Consider the following 21309-nt stretch of genomic DNA (forward strand, 5'->3'; position numbering starts at 1 on the left):
CATACGCTGAAAAAAAATCAGCTGAACATTTTACATTTTGCGCTGTTGGACCTTAAGGAGGTTCCAAGTCGAACAAAAAAGGAAGCAGTTTATTGCAATTAAAGGAAAACTGCACTTTGGGGGGGGTCGAGTCAAGTCAGGTCAAGTCAAGTCTGTGTCAAGTCAAATCAAGTCAAGTCAGGTCAAGTCAAGTCAAGTCAAGTCTGTGTCAAGTCAAGTCAAGTCAATTCAGTGTCAAGTCAAATCAAGTCATTGTCAAGTCAAGCCTAGTCAGTGTCAAGTCAACTCAAGTCAGTGTCAAGTCAAGTCAAGTCAAGCAAAGTCAAGTCAAGTGAAGTCAAGCGAAGTCAAGCCAAATCAAGCCAAATCAAATCAAGTCTGTGTCAAGTCAAGTCAAGCCAAGTCAGTGTCAAGTCAACTCAAGTCAAGTGAAGTCAAGTGAAGTCAAGTCAAGCGAAGTCAAGTCAAATGAAGTCAAGCGAAGTCAAGCCAAGTCAAATCAAATCAAGTCAGTGTCAAGTCAAGTCAAGCCAAGTCAGTGTCAAGTCAACTCAAGTGAAGTTAAGTCAACTCAAGTGAAGTCAAGCGAAGTCAAGTCAAGTCAAGCAAAGTCAAGTCAAGTGAAGTCAAGCAAAGTCAAGCCAAATCAAGTCAGTGTCAAATCAAGTCAAGCCAAGTAAGTGTCAAGTCAACTCAAGTCAAGTCAAGCCAAGTCAACTCAAGTCAAGCAAAGTCAAGCCAAATCAAGTCAAGTTAAGTCAAATCAAGTCGATGTCAAGTCATGTCAAGCCAAGTCAGTGTCAAGTCATGTCAAGCCAAGTCAGTGTCAAGTCAACTCAAGTCAGTGTAAAGTCAGTGTCAAGTCAACTCAAGTCAGTGTCAAGTCAACTCAACTCAAGTCAAGTCAAGTGAAGTCAAGCAAAGTCAAGCCAAATCAAGTCAAATCAAGTCGAGTCAAGTCAAGTTTATTTACATAACCCTCGATCAGAAAATAATTTCAAAGGGCTTTTCAAGCTGGCGACAATCGACGACATCCCCTGATGTGTATTTTTGTAATGCAAATGTATTACTCTTTTGAACACATATTGTTTTCAGAAACCAAACTCATTCTTCATCACCAAAATCTCAAATGCCGTTTGACGCCCCTGCACAACCTGAAGCTCCATTGTTCCACGGAAGGCTCATCGTGGCGCCCCTCCCATCCATTGTGCTCAGGTGGGCTCACCTTGTCAGAGAATTCCGCCTTTCAATGTTTGGTGCTCCACTAAGAACTGCCTTAAGACTCAACACTAACATTTTGATCAAGACTGTTGAGCTACCTGATCCCAACTCCCAAGGAAGCCGCTTTTCCACAGCTTGCCACAGTATGCTTTGGAACATCTGGCTTGTGTTTGCGCCGTGTGGCGTGTAGGCGGGATGAGAGCTGTGTCAGCGTCAGTCAAAAAAAAAAAAAAGTCACATCATAGCAGCGCGACAACTCAACAAGAAAGTGATGAAGAAAGATTAAAAAATGGTGTCTTTCTTCGGTTATGGCCACATCGACGCAGATATTTCCAAAAATGCACATTTCCTTGCCTTATCTGGTCCATATAAGAACATATTAACTGATCATATCAGAAGCCTGATTATGATGCATCTGTTCACCAATATAATAACATATTATGTCATTAAGATTTTTGAGTTACCCACCCAAAAATACAAAAAATAAAAATAAATATACAGTTGTTTGCATGCTTTTTTATTAGCATTTCTTTCAAAAATTTCATTTTTCAAAAATGTGATAGTGAGCACTTCTGAGGTAATCCATCCCACCTCACTGGTGTGCCACATCATCATCATGCTGATCTGACATCATGATTAGTGCACAGGTGTACCTTAGACTGGCCACAATAAAAGGCCAAACTGAAATGTGTATTTTTGTCTCACAGCAAAATTCCACAGATAGGAGCGTGCAATTGGCACGGGAATGCCAACCTGATCTGTTTCATTTCTCCACCATAAGCCAAATCTCCAAAGACATTTTAGAGAATATGGCAGTACATTCAACCGGCCTCACAATTGCAGATCATGTGTATCAAAACCGGCCCAGGAACTCCACATCCAGCAGGTTCACTTCCAAGATGGTCTGAGACCAACCACTCAGACAGTTGCTAAGAATTTGTCTTAGGGAAACTCAACTACATGATTGTCATCCTCAACAAAGTCTTAACCTGACTCCAGATTGTCATCGTATTTAGTTTTGTGTTGACATTTTTGGGTGTCCGAAGTGATATCATTGGGTTTGAGTCGGACCTTAAAACCCAGTTTCTGCGTTGTCTGTATTCGTATGGACGGTCGTCTTACTTTCACAAAAGGGATTATTGTCTTTCTACCAGTCAGGAGACTATAGCGTATTTGTACCACCACCCCCCACCGAGGTTTGGTACCCCAACGGTAAAAGTAATTTTTTTTATCTCTTCCCAGTTTCGGACAACAGAAACAACCAAATAAACTGAACTGTATGGTGTCAAACCCGCTTAATAATGTGCTTGGCAAAAGACCAGAGCATCAGAAAACAGCAGAAGACGTACTACGTGCCTAATGGGTGTATAACGCACCTCGCCAGAAGGTTAACTTCCCTGCCTGTAAATTGCTACGGTGCCCCCCCCTCCCGCCCCCAACTTCACCGTCAACAATAGGCTCAGCGGTGCCCTGGTGATTGCCTCTTTTCACATGGAAATGGCAGCTGCCGCTCGTCGGCCAGGTTCCCCTGAGCGGTGTACAAATGACAGTTTACAAGGAGAGCTGGGATGGATTGGAGACAGTCGCAAAGGTTGGAGGGATTGAGCAGGATATTTTTCTTGTTTTTTTTTTTTACACGCAGTGACATGTAAATTAGCTTTAAGAGCGCCACTTGGGACGCTGATGGGCGCCCTAATTGTTACAGTCAATGGTGGCCAACAATCTCTTCAGCCGGAGCAGCCTTTGACAACAAGCGCCGCCATCAAAAGACGTGTCATCGGCTCACCTCTGTCAAGCGCACGGCCTTGTTTGCCGCCCCGAGAGCAATAGCTTCACTCAGCGGGAAGTGGTCAACCCGCCCCCCTATCAACATTCCCCCAAATCCTTTAAGTGTCAGGATAACAAACCAGCAACCAGTCAGTCGACCGTGACTTTCCCCGAGTCGGAAACTTTAGCTGCAGATGAGACAAGTGAAGCGCTGCAGAAAAATAGTAAGAAGAAAGAAAAAGAAATCTAACATCTGAATGCACAAAACTCTGGAGGCTCGTCAGAGAGGCCACAAGTTCAAAGTCGCAGAGTTCATGAAAAGACGTTTGTCTGCTGCTTGTTTAGTTCGTAGTTAGCGGGCTGCTCGCCACACACACACACACACACACACACAAACTTGCTTGCTGACTGAACTTTGCTCTGCTACTCTCTGCTTGTGAATTAAAAACAAAATGTTAAGCATCGTTCTGCAATAAGCAATCCATCAGTAATTTCCATATTGATATATAGTCGAGGTCTCTGCTACTGCATAGTCATACACACGGCACAGCGAGTCTCTTAGAAGTGGGCTTGACTGGCGACCAGTCCGAGGTATGGTTTGCCTTTTGGGTCACTGATGACTGGGATAAGCTCCAGCTTGTCTACGTTTTCTCTGACCGTTCACATACGAAGGGATATGGGTTTCTAACCCTGGGTCTATGGTTAAGGGTAGGGTTAGGGGCTTCGAACCCTTGTGTTTGGGTAAAGGTTGAGATTTCAAACCCTTGCGCTTAGGGTTCGAACCCTTAGGAGGTTCTAACCCTAGTGTTTGGGTTAAGGGTTGGGATTTCAAAGCCCAGGGTTACGATGTTCTAACCCTAGTGTTTGCGTTAAGGGTTGGCATTTCGAACCCTAGGATAGGATCTTCTAACCCTAATGTTTGAGTTAAGGGTTGGCATTTTGAACCCTAGTGTTTGGGTTAAGGGTTGAGATTTCGAACCCTTGGGTTAGGAGGTTCTAACCCTAGTGTTTTGGGTTAAGGGTTGGGATTTCGTACCCTAGGATTCGGATGTTCTAACCCTGGTGTTTGGGTTAAGGGTTGGGATTTCGAACCCTAGGGTTAGGATCGTCTAACCCTGGTGTTTGGGTTAAGTGTTGGGATTTCGAACCCTTGGGTTAGGATCTTCTAACCATGGTGTTTGGGTTAAGGGTTAGGATTTCGAACCCTAGGGTTAGGATGTTCTAACCCTAGCATTTGGGTTAAGGGTTGGGATTTCAAAGCCCAGGGTTAGGATCTTCTAACCCTAGTGTTTGGGTTAAGGGTTGGGATTTCGAACCCTAGCATTAGGATATTCTAACCCTTGCGTTTGGGTTAAGGGTTGGGGTTTCGTACCCTATGGTTGGGACGTTCTAACCCTTGCGTTTGGGTTAAGGGTTGGGAATTCAAAGCCTAGGGTTCGGATGGTCTAACCCTAGTGTTTGGGTTAAGAGTTGGGATTTCGAACCCTAGGGTTGGGATGTTCTAACCCTAGTGTTTGGGTTAAGGGTTGGGATTTCAAAGCCTAGGGTTCGGATGTTCTAACCCTAGTGTTTGGATTTCGAACCCCAGGGTTAGGATGTTCTAACCCTAGTGTTTGGGTTAAGGGTTGGGATTTCGAACCTTAGGGTTCAGATGTTCTAACCCTAGTGTTTAGGTTAAGGGTTGGGATTTCGAAACCTAGGGTTAGGATGTTCTAACCCCAGTGTTTGGGTTAAGGGTTGGTATTTCGAACCCTGGGGTTAGGCTGTACTAACCCTAACCCTGCCTGGGCCCCCCAAAAAACCCTAACAATATAATATCCGTGAATGCCCCTCATGTTCTTGTCTGTGCTTACACTTGTTACATTCCGGCAGCCACATACGTAACTGATGCAGAGTCCCTTTTAAATGGAAGATGTGGGCTGAAATATTTCAGTAGTTTGGGTCTAGGCTTGTTGGCCAATCCCGCAGCCAAACCAGTCAAGAACCAGTGCTGTATGCAAACAATCAGGGCTTTTTCTTGCGGTCGATGAATCTGAACCTTGTGTTTTCATAAATGAATCGAGTCATCGGTTAGGCCCGAGATGACTCAAATCCATCCGTCCGTCTATCCATCCATCTTCTATACCGCTTATCCTCATTTTCCCTTCTTTCCTGGCATCCTCTCTTTCCTGTTTTCTTTGAATCTGGCAGCCAGAACAGCACAGCTTCCGGTCCACTCGGCCTGTGACAGGCCCGGCGAACTGCAAGGGATGTTCCTTTATATTCCCGTGAAATTCCAAACGTCGACAGGTACGCCACTGAGTGATATCAAAGTCAAAAGCTACCGCTGAATATCTGAGGTCTCACTCTGTGTTATATTTGGAAGCCCGGGCCTGCTCCTTATCGTCTTATCTCCGCCAAACGTGTTTTTTGAGGCCGCCGAGTGGAAATGTGGGACAAGGTTCTCGCAAATGCACACTGGCTCTCTTCGTGGCGTCTTTGTGTCCTGAGAGGATGTGCACTCGTATTAAGAGCACGGCAATATGCTAATGAATGTTGAGATGAGAGCTACAACAATTATTCAAATGTTTGATAAATTATTCAGCGGAGACACTGTCAATTATTCATTTGGGCGAGCGATAAAGTTGTGCTTTTTTTTTTCTATTCTTTCTTTGCGGGTAAAAAGTTTCCTTGTGGGATTCGGGCATCCTTTTATTTGTTAGGCGTCGTCTCTTTGTCCCGTCACTGTCGCGGATAAGTGTACCTGAGCATCCACCTGAAGGCCTGCAGTGTGAACACTCCTGTTTAATTGTTTATGTGCACACATGCAGGATTTTATATATCGGTGTGTGTGTGTGTGTGTGTGTGTGTGAGAGTCAGATGCAAAATCAATACTTCTCAGTGCAAACATTTGTTTGTGCCAAAGCGAGCTTGTTCTTCTTCTTGTCGGAGCAAGAGAGAGATCAAAAAACAAACTCTTTATTTTACATGTCGGAGGAGTCCTTACGTGTTACTCGCCGCCGGCGTCGCCTCACGCTCTTTAATTGTCCGTCAGCTTCTGCGGCGGTTTGATGTAAGAGATGCGGCGAGCAAGCTCAGGGAGGAGAGGAGATTGCGGGATGCTGGAGCCTCACGGCGGTGTGTTCAATTGCCTGTTAACGCGGCCTGGAGTTTCGGGTGACCATAACATCCAATCTGTTATGTGTTCCTACGATCGCTAATTCGAGATTCCCACATTTCTGAATGAGGCCAATAATCGGCTGAGATGCACGCCGCGCCATCTTGAGGCTGCGGCTGCTGCAGCGTCTTTATTTAGACACAACACAACCCCGTGACTGTATGCATGTCATTTCATCGTTTTAGACGTTACTCAGTACGGTGCAGCGTTTGACAAAACAAAGCACGCAGCAAGAATAATAACTTCTGCATTTATGACCTTAGAATCTGGGCCTGCATACATACGTACATGTGAATGGAAAACCCCAGCTAAATTATAAATAATTTAAAAAAATATAAAAAAAAAATCATGAATATAACAATATTTTTTAAATAATATATGATTAATATAATAAAAAATAATTGCATGCTGCAATGTTTTATTTAAACAGCCAATAAGAGACAAACAATTCATCTTGCAATCACACTTTTATTAGCAACTTTCACATGCAGAATAATAGGAACCCAGTAACGTCCTGCTCAATTAACAACATATACGCATTAAACACCCCCCCACCCCACCCTTAAAGGTCAAATACACACTTAATCCGTTTACACGGTGAATATGCGGCCCCACGCAGGCGGCGGAGAGGTACCACTTCATGCCCGCCCCGGGATGAATGGATCCGGCAGCCGCGGTGCGTTCAAGTGTGTGCGTGAGAGCGCGTAAACCGCATCCTTTTGGCATGCAAACAAATTACCCGTCACGGGTTCCTCCACTTTCACTGTCACTTCCAGAAAAGTTGACTGCAACGGAATCCAACTTACCAGCAAGTGTTCGATTCCACCTGGCCGAGTCCATGCAGCTGCTCATTTTGGGAATAATACTAATAATACATGAAGTCCATGCCAGGGAATCCATTTTTCCTGTAAAAAAAATACACTTGGTGTTTTTTTTTTTTGCCTGTGTCTTTCTTTAGGGGGTGTAAAAACGAGCAAGGGGGGGGGCTGATTGATGATTTAATTAGCCATCCAGTGGCGACCTGCAGAAGGAAGGGACACCAAATAACCCTTTATTTGCATAGCCAATCGACGCGCCGGGTAGGCGGGGCTTGCTCTACTGTTTCTCTCTCTCCTTACCCCCTCCCTCTCTCTCTCTCTCTCTCGGTAGCACCCTGCGTGCACGCGCACGGGAGAGAGAGGCAGTTGACGTCTTTAATAAATGTGGGATTCATCCTCTTAAGTGGCCTCCAGAAGCGAGAATCACTCCAATAAAAGCCAAGAAAATGTCCATGTTATTCCCATAATATTCCTGCAGGGACTCGTACAGCTCTGCAGTCACTTTATGTCATTTTGTGTCGTTTTTGAACAAAAATAATGTATTTTTGTCTTCTGTGCTCGTGGTTTCATTTGAAAAATCTATTTCCGGTTTTACTCCAAGTAGCATAAATATACATTTCTTTAAATAAAGAGTACAGAATAATTGAAATTACATAAAAAAGAAAAAAATGAAATTAAAAAAATGACATTATTTAGCAATTTTTTTTTATCATCAAGTCAGTTTTGTCACCAGTAAAACAAATACATTTACACAGTTAACACTTTTCGTTTTGCTTAATTTGCGCAAAAATAACCACTCCAATCAATAAATAACCGCACTCCTTTTACTCTTCTTACATTTGACGGAAAACTACATTTTTTTTTTTGGCGCACATTACTAAGCGGTTTGCGGTCAATGAAGTACTAGAACATTATGCGCATTTCTATATTAAAAAAAAAAAAAGAAAAATAAGAAATAAGAATCCTTACGTGATTGTGATTGCGGCTGGCGTGGACTCACTACAAGACCCCCACCCCCCCGCACACACACACACACACACACACACTCTCTGGTTTCAACGTACAAAAGAGAAGGATGGAGAAAGCGAGAGGAGCGGGAGGGGGCAGCAAGCAGCAGAGTGTTGGGATGGGAGGGAGGAATTTCAAAAAAAAAAAAATAAAAAAAAAATAATAAGTTGAAGCCAGAAGATGCTCACGTTTGGCTCCCCTCAATTATCCCCTCCCGTGAAGATAGGTGGCGTGCGTTTCAGGGGGCTTCTCCTCCGTGCGCACGGCAAAGAAAAGGAGGTGGAAAGAAAAAAAATGTCATTAGAAGAGGCGGAACACGTCAGTCCCGACCCAGGTTTGTTTCCTGGAGTGGGTGTAAGACATCAGTTGTAAACCTGCCCGAGCAGGACGCGCGCTCCCTCCCTCCTCCCAACCACTAGCAGGCTTTATTTCTAAGGCTTTATTATCACCGCTGGACCGGGGATCCGCTCACCGCCGCTCTGCAGTGTCATCGGACCATCGCCGCTGCAAGCAGGTACGTGCCATGCACTTTAAAAAAACTAAATATTTATCCACATTTTGGGTGGTATCGGAACTCACCTGCACAGGTGGATATGGCTTACGTTTAAAAAAAAACAAAAAAACAAACAACAACAAAACATAACGGAGTGGCTCCCCCTTTGCACTGCACCCGGGGACAGGCGCTGCTTAGCCGGCGTGTGTCCCCGCGCAGCCCCGCTCTGCTCCGAGAGAACCAGGCATGCTCCGCCTGATCCGCGCACTTTACTGTGCAGGGGGCTCACTTTGTGCCCACTTTGTGCCCACGCTTGTAAACTTATTCACAACTTATCTACTCCCACGGAGATATTTTCAACTACTTTTTTTTTTTTTTTACACTTTACTTTTTTTCTTTTTACACGAATTTCATCTTGAAACCATTTGGGTGTAGCGATGCAAGTTCCGTTACTTTGGCGCACGGCTCAACACGAAAAGCGGCTAAAATGTGATTTATTCTACTCTTTATTGTTAACTTTAAAGCTGTATAGTGATGTAAATTAACAAGTAAAAAAACATATAACTTTTCGTAATTAATTGTAAAGTTAGATACCATGTCGATGTATAAATGATTCTTTCGGGTGTCGCTAACAGTCTCTTCAATGTGCGTGTGCGTGCGTGTATATGCGTGCGTGTGTGTCCAGTGCAGAGGACGAGCAGACATCAAGGGTTCGAGTCCATGCGAGCCGTCTGAGCCCACACACACGCTTTCCCGATGAGGCAGGAGATGATGGCGGAGGGGCCACGGTGCAAGCGGCGAAAACAGGCCAACCCGAGACGGAAAAACGGTAAGAGACTCGAATCTCCGTGTCCGAGTCCGTGGCGTGTGTTCCCAGTCCTGGGCGAACTTTGGCGCAATGTGTTGGTGGGGTGTGTGGTGTCGCAAACTTGTCGGGGAAAGTTGTCGAACCCGCCGTGGGCTTGAAAGAGACTGTGCGTAACGGATCCGGACATTCGTTTTTGCGTTTTTTGTGCTTGTATTTGTATTTTAGAGGACCGTACGAAATAAACATCATGTCGGCTGAAGTCCGGACACTAATTGGCGCTCTTGGAGGTGCAACATTTGCGTTTCTTTTCTGTGACATGCAGTGCGTATTTCTCGCACGTCCGTTTTTTTTTGCGTTTTGCTTTCAATGCACCCACAAAGAGTTGTTTTCATTTCATTTTGTTTATTTATCAGGGTAGGATTTCGTGTATTGATTTGCTGGGTCGATGGCAGACAAGCAGCAACAGCTGGGCTGGGAATATATATTTATAAAAATGTTGAGAGCTTGTTTAGCAGTGGCCACCTGTTTTAGTAAAACACACACACACACACACATTTGGCGTTTATTCCAAATGTCCAATAATGTAAAAAAAAAAAAAAAAAAAAAAATCTCACCTTTTAAACACATAAATTGAAAATAAGCTCAATTTGCAGCACTTTTATATTAAAATATGAAGCGTAAATTCCCTCCTCCCGTTATGTTTCCATACCCCCCCCCCCCCCCCCCCACACACACCGGGAATGTGAGGCTTATTGAGGCATGGCCCGCCAGTTCCTCCCTGACCCAAAACCGGACTATGATATCCGGAGCAGTATAGTCATTATTTTAAAAAAAAGTATACGACGATATTCTCGTACAGGTGACTCTTGCAGGGGGGGGGGGGGGGGGGGGGGTTGGAGGTGCCACACGGTATAACTCTTTTATGTGATTTTTTATCACATTTCATCACTTCCTGTCGTAATATTCCACACATCCGTGCACACACATAGTATGGAGGTTGTGTGTAGCAGTTCGGCCCACGCCAGGTGTGGCTTGTCACATCCACAAAAATGCGGCGGGACGCTTGTACTGATCTGATTTTAAGGCTATTTTAACGCAATTTTTTGAAAAAAAAAAAAAAAAAAAAAAATAACGTATAATTTCCCACTCCGAAACATTCCTCATCAACTCATCGGAATCATTCCTGACCTTTAAGTGTCAGGATATTTCCTCGGAACTGTACAATGCTATCATTTTGCAGGCTTTTTTTAAAGTTCTGTGGGAGAGAACACTGACAAGGGGGGGGCACATTATGTGTCCCCACACCCCCCCCCCCCCCTCCATCCCTTTCTCAAGGTACAGAAGGAGGGAACGAGGGAAGCGAGGGCGCTTGCGGACAATTGATTGTCAGCGGTAATGTGTTTCATTTACATGTTTATACCGTCAATAATAGCGGAGGAGGCGTACGAAAGGGGAGGGTGGTCGGGGTGGGCGGTTGTCCACGACGGCCATTCACCCACCCGCCACCATTCCCATACGGGTCGCCAATTGTGCGCACCCCTCCGTTCCTGATGGCTTCTTCTTCTGATTCTTCTTCTTCTTATGTGCGGAGGACTATTTCACGGCGCGTCCGCGTTGAAGGGATTATTCTGTTTGAGCAAGTGAAATAATTACAAGCGGGATGTTGAAGGGGTTGCAAAGGGGGGGGTGCGTTCTCACACCTCAGTCTTGTGCGTGGGTGCACCAGAGTTGATGCTAAAAAATATATTGATGTATTTAAAAAGTGCACACAAGCAATAATGGACTTAAACTGAGATATTATTTCATAATTTTATGTCCTAGTTCAGTATATGTGTGTGTTTGCACCTCTGATGAAGCACATAAAATCAAATAGGGATTATTTCTACCCTGGTTTAGGCCACTGTCATCCAACCCCAAAATATAGCCCCATTAAAAAAAAAAAATTAATTTTTATTTTTTACTTCCCATCCTCAACCGCCTCGCTTGTCTGAAGATATTTCATTTTTTTTTTTTTTATCCCCCCCGCCTAGCGGCCAGAGAACACACACTCGCAGAGGCACCGCCGGGCCGGACCCCTGACACGGCGGGTCTTTGGAATGCCTTAGGTACCATTTCACTTTGGCTCACATCAATGCTGACCTGAATGCCTTTCATATCTGATCCGCCGCGTCTCTCCTGGTAAACATCCCCCGGGGGGAGAACAAAGAAAGGAGCTCCTCTTCTGCTGCTTCTTCTTCTCCCTCTTAATCACAATTCAGCCCCTTTCGCCGCCAGCAGCAGGGCTGCACATTTGCATTCAGCATCAGAAAGGGGGCCGAGATGAAAAGAGGGGGGGGGTGTGAGATGAGGGAGGAAGGGGTGGCTGCTGGAGAGAAATAACTGGGCTGTTTGTGCTTGTTTGTTGCCGGTCCCCTGGTTACAAGCCTTTTATAGCCTCCCTCCTCTAGCGGGGGCCCGGGCCCCTCCTGACACAGATAGTGTTGCAAGATGGCGCGCTCGCGCTATTTGCGGACGCTCCTTCTTGGTGCGAGGAGGCGTCTCGTATCGTTTCTGCCTTGAAAAGTTTAGACCCGCAAACACAGGCAGGTGTCTCGCTGATATCTTTATTGTGCCCCTCCCAAGCGGGGATCGTGGAAGGGGGGGGGCGCATCATGTGATATGGATTTCTTTTTTACTCTTTCTTTTCCTTGCATACAACTTTTTCTTTTTGGTTAAGAAGAAGGATTATCGGTACACCTTCCCTCCTCCTTCTGGCTGTGGAGGATTTAGGCAGATTTACTTCAGCAAACACCTTTGGACACTGATGTGGGGGGGGTGGGGGTGGGTGGAGGTTTTCAAGGAGAAAGAGTCTGTTTGCAAAAGAGGCCTTTTGTTCTGGAAGGTTCTGGATAATGCCTTACCAGGCAGCCGTGATATTAACCCCTGCTTTGGAGGGACGTGGTAGCGGCCCTGGTGTAGGGGAGTTGTGTAGAAGGGGGCTGCCGGGGGCCGGGGCGGCTCAACTTTTTTGCATGAGCGGCCTTTGCATTGCACACACATCTTTGGAGTGATGAAATTGGGGCTCGAAACGGAGACTTGCAAAGTAATGCAAAAGGCAACTAATGTAAAATTCCTTGCTTGCCCCCCCCCCTGCTGACGCCCCCTTTCCTGACGTTCCCTTAAAGCAAACACAATTGCAGACCTCAGTGGTCCGGCAAATACCCGCATATGCTTATGCGCGTCATCTTTAATGCATCGCCGTGTCAGGGACGATGCATTCGGGAACATCACGCCTCATTTGACGAGTGACAACTCTTTATAACGACCCCCCCCATTTCTCTCTCTCTTACCTGGGGAGTTTTCCTGCATCCCATGCATCTTCTTCAATTTATTGTTTCATGCGCTACAGCTTAATAATCGTGTTGTTGCATGGACCTGCGTCACACGAAAAAACTGGTCCACTAGTTGAGAATGGTATCTTCCATTTCCTTAGTAATCTGCTTATATGAGATGATACCATTAATGTGTGTAGAGATGCCATTGAGCAAACATGTTAGGAATCTCTCCCTCCGTCTTACACACATTGTTGGGTTTGATTGTCGGTAGCGGAATCTCACACACGGATTCTCAGATTAAAGCGTAGGGCACCTTTCGCCGCACACGCTACCTTGAACACGCTAATAGAACATGCTATTTGAAGCAGCTTCACTTTGCTTCATTATTCACGGAGGGGGTGAGTGGAGGGGAGCCGGAGCCCAGTTCGGGCGAAAGTACCTCCACCTTTCTCCATAACGAGGATTCGCCGGCGCGCCGTTTTGTGCCCTCACGTGAAATTCAGACTTTTCATCTCGTTTTAATTGCAGCCGATTGCCAAGTGAGATTAAGAAAATTAGGTCGTTTTGCGACTGCACACGTTTCTCATGCTTTCATCTCATTCGCTGATCAAGGCGGCCTGCTAAGCGGAGGTTGCAGCCAAAAGAGGAAATGGTCAGAAATTACACACGGCCTCTCTGTTATTCAAACATACATTTAACCTCTGGCAAGAGTGAGTCAAGGAGAGATGAAACATTTTTGGGAGGGGGTTGAGATGATGTGTGTGTGTGTGTGAGGGGGGGTACTTTCCTTTAAATGTCAGCATCGGCACAGCACGTGGACACGTGTGGCAAAGTCAAGTGCGTTACAAAGTCTGAGAGGTGAATTTACGTGTTAATAGGTTCTGACTGAAAAGGGAGCCCCCTTTCCTCGGAACGCCCGCGTGTCCCGCTGCTGTCAGAGGCGGATGTCAAACAAACACCTCCTCAGGTAGCAGGGGGGGGGGGGATAATCACGCCGACAGGCCTGTCCGCCGCCATTCTGACAGGCGGCACAAACCGACGCTGCAGAAGAGACGTCTGCGGTTTCAGGTTGCACCTCAGAGGAAGCGTTTCACTTCAGCATGTTAGATGCTGTGAGCCTGGCGTTTGACAGGAGAGCGCGGTGGGGGGGGGGTACTTCTCTGCTATTAGTCGGTTTGATGTCTCATGTCTCGCAAACAGGATGTAGGTAGGAAGTGCGGAGGTGCATGAGGAGAATTTCCTGGGATGGCCGAGATCGGGTCCGATATGGATGCCATCCAGACGTGGGTTTAGACTGAAAGTTTGGCTTCCGTGCGTCTAGCAGCTAATTGCGGCGCATGCCCCCCCCCCCCCCACGCCCCCACACAGGGAAGCCACATCCTTATCGACCGGCATTCCTCAGATAAATTGTAATCTGCTATTCTCGCTACTTAGGCCTCTTGGAATTAGCATCGCCATCAAAGCACCCCCCCCCCCCCCAATGCAGAGGGAGGTGCACACACAAAGGTCCGGAGGTGCAGACGGCGTTGGGCTGCATACTGATGTATTTTTACAGCTGCGTGTTCCCCAACTTTGACAACACCTCCTGAAGCGCCAATCACTGTTTGGCAAATGTTCTTACGGTACAGCTGCAGAAACCGTTGATGATTTCCGTCATAAAAGTCGAGAAATATTCGTTTCTGATACCTTTGCTTTGATTTTGACGGCATGCTGGTGATTCCGCATGTTGGATTGGCTTGTTTGCGTCGTTTTTACCCCCCCGGGTCGTGTCCACTTTGGGGCGGATGCAGGTCATAACGACAACGTATTTTATACTTGGTACACAAAAACACTGGCTTGTCGTTTTCGAGTAGACATAATGACTCTGTCGGAGTGACAGAGATGACTCTATGACCCTAATGCTAATGCTAATGCTAATGCTAATGCTAATGCTAATGCTAACGCTAACGCTAACCCTAACTTTAACCTCCTGATATTTTATTTTCTTGTAATTCCACTTTGTCCTGGTTGCGCCTTGTGCATTACACTCTTTTCACCCAGTGTTTGGTTCCCGTCGGAATACAAATGATCTGGCACACCGTGTACGCAATTTTTTTCCACCTGCCAAAAAAAAAAAAATGCCAGGAATGTTTTTGTGTGGACAGGCCCATTCAAATACATCCAAGGTAATCATTTTTATTTTATCATTCATGTGTTTGCATTAGCTTGTTTTTTGATGATGAGGTTCCTCAGGGATCTGGTTTGGGTACCTTTTTGATTTTTGTGTGGACTGGGCCATTCAAATACTTCCAAGCTAATCTGCACAGTCATTTTTTACAGTCATCATTCATGTGTTTACATTAGCTTGTTATTGGTTGTTTGTTTTTTGAGGATGAGGTTCCTCAGGGATCTGGTTTGGGTACCTTTTTGATTTTTGTGTGGACTGGGCCATTCAAATACATCCAAGCTAATCTGCACAGTCATTTTTATAGTCATAATTCATGTGTTTACATTAGCTTGTTATTGTTTGTTTGTTTTTTGATGATGAGGTTCCTCAGGGATCTGGTTTGGGTGCCTTTTTGGTTTTTGTGTGGACAAGGCCATTCAAATACATCCAAGCTAATCTGCACAGTCACCATTCATGTGTTTACATTAGCTTGTTATTTTTTGTTTGTTTTTTGTTAATGAGGTTTCTCAGGGATCTGGTTTGGGTGCCTTTTGGTGCCTCCCTCGAGGGGGTGTTCAGGGCACCGGTTGGCGGCATTGGGGAAAACCCAGACCATGTTGTGTGTCTGGAATGGACTGGGAACACATCCGGATTCACTGGGAGGAGTTGGACGATTTGGACCTATGTTGCCTCTTTGGGCTCTGCCTGGCCGGACCACCCCACCTTCAGGCCTGACTCTAGAGTAGGGGGTCCTGGTGACATGCATCCGGAAAAGGGCAACCTGTCTCGGCCTCGGGAATGCCTCGGGATCTGTCAGGAGGATCTGGATGAAGTAGCCGAGAAGAGCAAAGTCTGGACTTCCTACTTTCGGATTTCTCGTTTTTTTAGGGCCAATCTTAGAACAAATCATTCGTCTTTAAGAAGTGGGAACTAGGGACAGGTGGTTGTTGGTTAAGGACGTTTCGAGGTTATAAACGCGCTCCCGTAAATTAATTACAAACGTAATTTTGATCTGTCAACACAAAACTCCCACGAGAACTAATTACATTGGATGAATACGCGACGGTACCTTCGCCGCGTCGAAACCAAAGGCTCTATCGTGCGCACCGCGGCAAAACATCAAGAAACTGAAGTGTCCTCCCGGACCCGCGCACAGTCAGGACTCTTGTCACGTTCCCAGACAGTTGGAAGTCGCACCCACTTAACACGGTACAGCGTGATTAAGGATCTGCTCCTATGAAAGCGATAGTAACACCTAAGCAGCGTAGTGTTCTTTCATTCATTTCGTGTGTTCTGCCTTGAGTGCGAGTGACTAGGTATGACTTTCTAGTATGACCAGGATCGGAACCTACCCTTAGAGATCTGTCTGATTTCATTTCAATTACAGTGTATGACTATAAAACGCAAAAGTTAGCTGTTTGATTGGTTGGAAATGGGGGTCAGCTGGGCGTTGTACCCAGCCCCATGCAGAATGGCGACCGTGAAGTGTATTTGAGGTTGCTTGCGAGCGGCGAGTGACTAGGTATGACTTTCTAGTATGACCAGGATCGGAACCTACCATTAGAGATCTGTCTGATTTAGTTTCATTTACAGTGTATGACTATAAAACGCAAAAGTTAGCTGTTTGATTGGTTGGAAATGGGGGTCAACTGGGCGTTGTACCCAGCCCCATGCAAGATTGCGACCGTGAAGTGTATTTGAGGTTGCTTGCGAGCGGCGAGTGACTCGGTATGACTTTCTAGTATGACCAGGATCGGATCCTACCCTTAGAGATCTGTCTGATTTCATTTCAATTACAGTGTATGACTATAAAACGCAAAAGTTAGCTGTTTGATTGGTTGGAAATGGGGGTCAACTGGGCGTTGTACCCAGCCCCATGCAGAATGGCGACCGTGAAGTGTATTTGAGGTTGCTTGCGAGCGGCGAGTGACTCGGTATGACTTTCTAGTATGACCAGGATCGGAACCTACCATTAGAGATCTGTCTGATTTAGTTTCATTTACAGTGTATGACTAAAAAACGCAAAAGTTAGCTGTTTGATTGGTTGGAAATGGGGGTCAACTGGGCGTTGTACCCAGTCCCATGCAAGATGGCGACAAGTGAAGTGTATTTGAGGTTGCTTGCAAGCGGCGAGTGACTAGGTATGACTTTCTAGTATGACCAGGATCGGATCCTACCCTTAGAGATCTGTCTGATTTCGTTTCAATTACAGTGTATGACTATAAAACGCAAAAGTTAGCTGTTTGATTGGTTGGAAATGGGGGTCAACTGGGCATTGTACCCAGCCCCATGCAAAATGGCGACCGTGAAGTGTATTTGAGGTTGCTTGCAAGCGTGTTGGCGTGGAGTTAAAGGAACAATGCGAGGTCGGGGAGTCAATTAGTTGACTTTTCTTGTAGTTTTTTTTTTTTTACCATGTGCTTTGCAGGCCTTGTCTGTCTTTGTCTCGCTCTCTCGTTCGCTCGCTCGCTCTCTCACGCACACACACAACGCTTTCCTCCTGAACCTCGCCATGGCCCTTGGAGGGAAGCAGATAAGGACTTTTTGATGAAACTTTTAGTGATGCTGGCTGCTCCATTTCTGTCTGCGCCACGTCACAGAGCATCCCCCTCTGCACACACACACACTCCTCCTCACTGCTGCCATATATTCTTATTAAGGTTTGCGTGGGAGAGGCGAGGGTGATTATGTTTTGATTAATTTCCCCCCCCCCACCCCCACTCCCTACCTCCCGCCACCTGTTTGCAAATAGTTTAACGGTTGGCGTTGCTCTCTGGAGTCTTCGTCCGCTTCATATTCTCACCGCTCGGTGTACCACCTTCCTTGTCTTCATCATCCTCCTCTTTCGCATCCCCTGCCCCCCCCCCCCTTTCCTGCCCTCAGCTTTGCATGCGCTCTGACAGCTTGATGGCTGTTTCGACAGGGTCGGCATTGAGGTAAAGCGGTGTGACGGCAGAGTTTTGTTAAGCCCGGGAACAAAGGCTCGGAGATGCCGGGCCAGGCCATTGTCCTGCACACATATTGGCCTCTTTTTGCAGGATTTAATGCTCTGTTTACCTCCAGCCAGTCACTGCTAATATTCAGAGAGGAGCTCTCCTGTTAGATGCACCTCAGGGTGACTGAAGGGAAAGTTGTGTGTGTGTGTAGAGTGTCCGCTGCATGCTCTCTGGACAAACTGAAAGCGGCGTTCCGAGGGATTAGAGTGTTGTTTGGGTCATAGGACAGAGAAGTTATGGTGGGAATGTCTTTTTTCCACAAGTGAAAGGATGCAACTTTGCCACTTTGATATTTTGGAAAGCCACTCATGTAGTTAGTTATACGTATAAAACTTATACGTATATATTATTTAGACTATTTCAACTTGTCATTTATTTCTCTGGTGATTATAACTTTTTCCAGATAATATTTTGACTTTATTCTTGTCATATAAAAACTTTTTCTCCAACCCCAGTTTCCAAAAATGACATAATTATTTGTTGTTTTGTTTGTTTCTCATAGTATTATGGCTTTTAAAAAAATCTGTAAATTTTTCATGAATACTTTATGGTAATAAAATGATATTATTTATTTTTTTTCTACTTAAATATTTTGACTTTATTTTGGTAAAATTTTTGCTGCTCTAGTCAAAATTTTTTTCTAATATTATGACTTTATTCTCATAATATTTTGACTTTATTCCCCATAATTACAAATGTGTTCTTTTTTCTACTTCAATATTTTGACTTTATTCTTGTCATACAAAAACTTTTTCTCCAACCCCAGTTTCCAAAAATGACATAATTATTTGTTGTTTTGTTTGTTTCTCATAGTATTATGGCTTTTTTAAAAATTATGTAAATTATTCATGAATACTTTATGGTAATAAAATATTTTTTTTCTACTTAAATATTTCGACTTTATTTTGGTAAAATTTTTGCTGCTCTAGTCAATTTTTTTTCCAATATTATGACTTTATTCTCATAATATTTTGACTTTATTCCCCATAATTATGAATGTGTTCTTTTTTCTACTTAAATATTTTGACTTTATTCTTGTCATATAAAAACTTTTTCTCCAACCCCAGTTTCCAAAAATGACATTTGTTGTTTTGTTTGTTTCTCATAGTATTATGGCTTTTTAAAAAATTATGTAAATTTTTCATGGATACTTTATGGTAATAAAATTATATTATTTTTTTTCTACTTAAATATTTTGACTTTATTTTGGTAAAATTTCTGCTGCTCTAGTAATTTTTTTTTAATATTATGACTTTATTATCATAATATTTTGACTTTATTCCCCGTAATTACAAATTTATTCTTTTTTCTACTTAAATATTTTGACTTTATTTTGGTAAAATTTCTGCTGCTCTAGTCAATTTTCTTCTTCTAATATTTTGACTTTATTCTCATAATATTTTGACTTTATTCCCGTATTTTCTGTCCGAAATTTTTTTGCACCCCCCCCCAATTTGAAACACTATGGAGAAACTGAAAATATATATTTATCCATCCGTACTGTACAGACTCAACTTGAAACTGAAAGCATGATGGAGAGCAGTGAAGAATACGAGGATATTTAAGAGTTCAATTGCATGCTGGGTACAACAAATTCATACATGTTGGCAGGTCCCCCACTGGGGGGTCCCGTCCCTTTTTTTTTTTAACAATTACAGATGAATTTTTTGTTAATTTTTTTTTCTTTTACGATTATGAATATTCTATTTCAGCTGTTTTTTTTTTTTTTTTTTTTTAACGGTCTTCTTAAATTATAATTTTTCATTGTGCCACAGGCGGCGTTTCGGCCACTCGTAAACAAATGGATTGTGGGAGTTTTTTTTTTTTTCTTCGGGGGAAACACCCTCGGAGCTCCAGAATGGCTGCCATTAAAACTAAAAAAAGGTGTCTGCCACACCACAGCGCCGTGTGTTTGTTTTGACATTAATTTCAAAGCAAAGTTCCAGAGCAGTAAAGGAGGGCGAAGGCGCCGTCGTGGAACCCAATGATACTTTGACAAGCATATAAAGATTGCGAGCTGATGCCAGCAAACCCATCTGTGCCGGGCTGGCTGAGGACTTCCAACTGTTTGTTTTACGGTCTGAGCTCCCCCAACCCCCCCTCCATAACAAAACCCTCAGGATGACTGACAAGCGGGGACTCTTAATTGTTTTTGGGGAAGAAAGACAGTAAATCCTCTTGCTGTTGCTGTGGTAATTAAAGGGTTAACTGGATCAAAAGAGGCAAAGAACTTGGTGATTTTTATTTTTTTTCCCTCTCGTTTGGCGAAACAATTACAAAATTACAGCAGATAAAAACTGAGCGGCGTTTATGCAATCAACCTAACGAAGAAACAAAACAATTTAATGCAGCAAAATCATCATTCATCTGCATTATAATTGCCTCTCTCGCACATCTACCAACATGCTTAATTAAAATTGTGATTAAATGCGGCTGCAGTGCATTCGAAGCCCCCCCCATACACACACACACATAAACCAATCACGAGCACACCTCTCCCCACCCCCAAACAGGTGCTTTGCTGTTTTAAAGTAAAGAGAAGAAGCTAATTAGCATTAGAAATTGAGAACCTGTGTTGATTTCAGTCCCCGATGGGGTAATTTATTGGGGGGCGGCACGCAGGTGAGGCCGTTTAGCGATGTGCTACATATTTACTGTGCAATAGTACGTTGCGTAAACATCACTCCCTGCTGCCTTAGCAGCCACGCTAGCCAATGAGTTGACAGCAGGGGGGGGGGTTAGCTCGTGGGTTCATGCTGCCGGACGCCGCCCTCAGTTGGCGTAAAGGCGGGTTCAAGTCTCGGCGGTTTGGGGGTTAGAGTGTGCCTGATGCCTTCGGAGCTGCGCTGGAGAATGAGTTGACGCCCCGGTGATTTTTGCTCATTGGCTAGTGCTGCTCGACTTAACTCTCAATTGGCCGCAGGGTCGAGTCCCGGCGGTGTAGGGGTCGGAGTGTAACAGATGCCAGCTAACGTGACTGTGCTTGATGCCTTAGGGCTGCGCTGGGCAAGGAGTTGACAGCTTGGGACTTTTAGCTCGTCGGCTAGTGCTGCTTTCAATTTGTGGGAATGTGTGGTATTGAGCTCCAGCGGTTTAGGGGTCAGAGTGCGAACTGCAGTGAATGTGTCACAGTACGTTTTGTAAACATCACTTCCCGATGCTTCAAAAACTGCGCTGGACATTGAGTTGACAGCCCGGTGTTTTTTGCTCAACGGCTAGTGCTGCTCAACTTAACTCCCCGCAGGGTCGATAGTATGTATGTTGTGCAAACCTCACTCCCTGATGTCTTAAGAGCTGCACTGAACAATGAGTTGACAGCCCGGAGCTTTTTGCTCGACGGCTAGTGCTGCTCAACTTAACTCCCCGCAGGGTCGATAGTGTGTTGTGCAAACCTCACTCCCTGATGTCTTAAGAGCTGCACTGAACAATGAGTTGACAGCTTGGTGTGTTTTGCCCGACGGCTAGTGCTGCTCAACTTAACTCCCCGCAGGGTCGATAGTATGTTGTGAAAACCTCTTTCCCTGATGTCTTAAGAGCTGCACTGAACAATGAGTTGAAAGCTGGGTGTTTTTTGCTCAACG

At 44.8% G+C, this 21309-nt stretch overlaps 1 protein-coding gene and 1 long non-coding RNA gene across 6 annotated transcripts in view; one reads left to right on the plus strand and one right to left on the minus strand.

Moving 5' to 3' along the window:
* Window positions 1–21309, minus strand: part of LOC144901783 (uncharacterized) — a 49667-nt gene that overhangs the window by 11358 nt on the left and 17000 nt on the right. The window lies entirely within an intron of this gene.
* zeb2b (zinc finger E-box binding homeobox 2b) overlaps window positions 7974–21309 on the plus strand; it is a 70038-nt gene continuing 56702 nt past the window's right edge. For 2 of the 5 annotated variants that reach the window (XM_058050523.2, XM_058050526.2), the window contains exons 1-2: window positions 7975–8485; window positions 9150–9293. In XM_058050523.2, coding sequence (XP_057906506.2) covers window positions 9221–9293 — 73 coding nt within the window. In that variant the 5' untranslated portion in view covers window positions 7975–8485; window positions 9150–9220. Of the gene's footprint in view, window positions 8486–9149; window positions 9294–21309 lie in introns of all 5 variants that reach the window. The other 3 variants (XM_058050524.2, XM_058050525.2, XM_058050527.2) reach the window with 3 other exon arrangements.

Source organism: Doryrhamphus excisus, linkage group LG15, assembly GCF_037039965.1.
Source record: "Doryrhamphus excisus strain RoL-2023G ecotype Guam linkage group LG15, RoL_Dexc_Guam_v1.1, whole genome shotgun sequence".
In the NCBI taxonomy this organism is placed as follows: Eukaryota; Metazoa; Chordata; class Actinopteri; order Syngnathiformes; family Syngnathidae; genus Doryrhamphus; species Doryrhamphus excisus.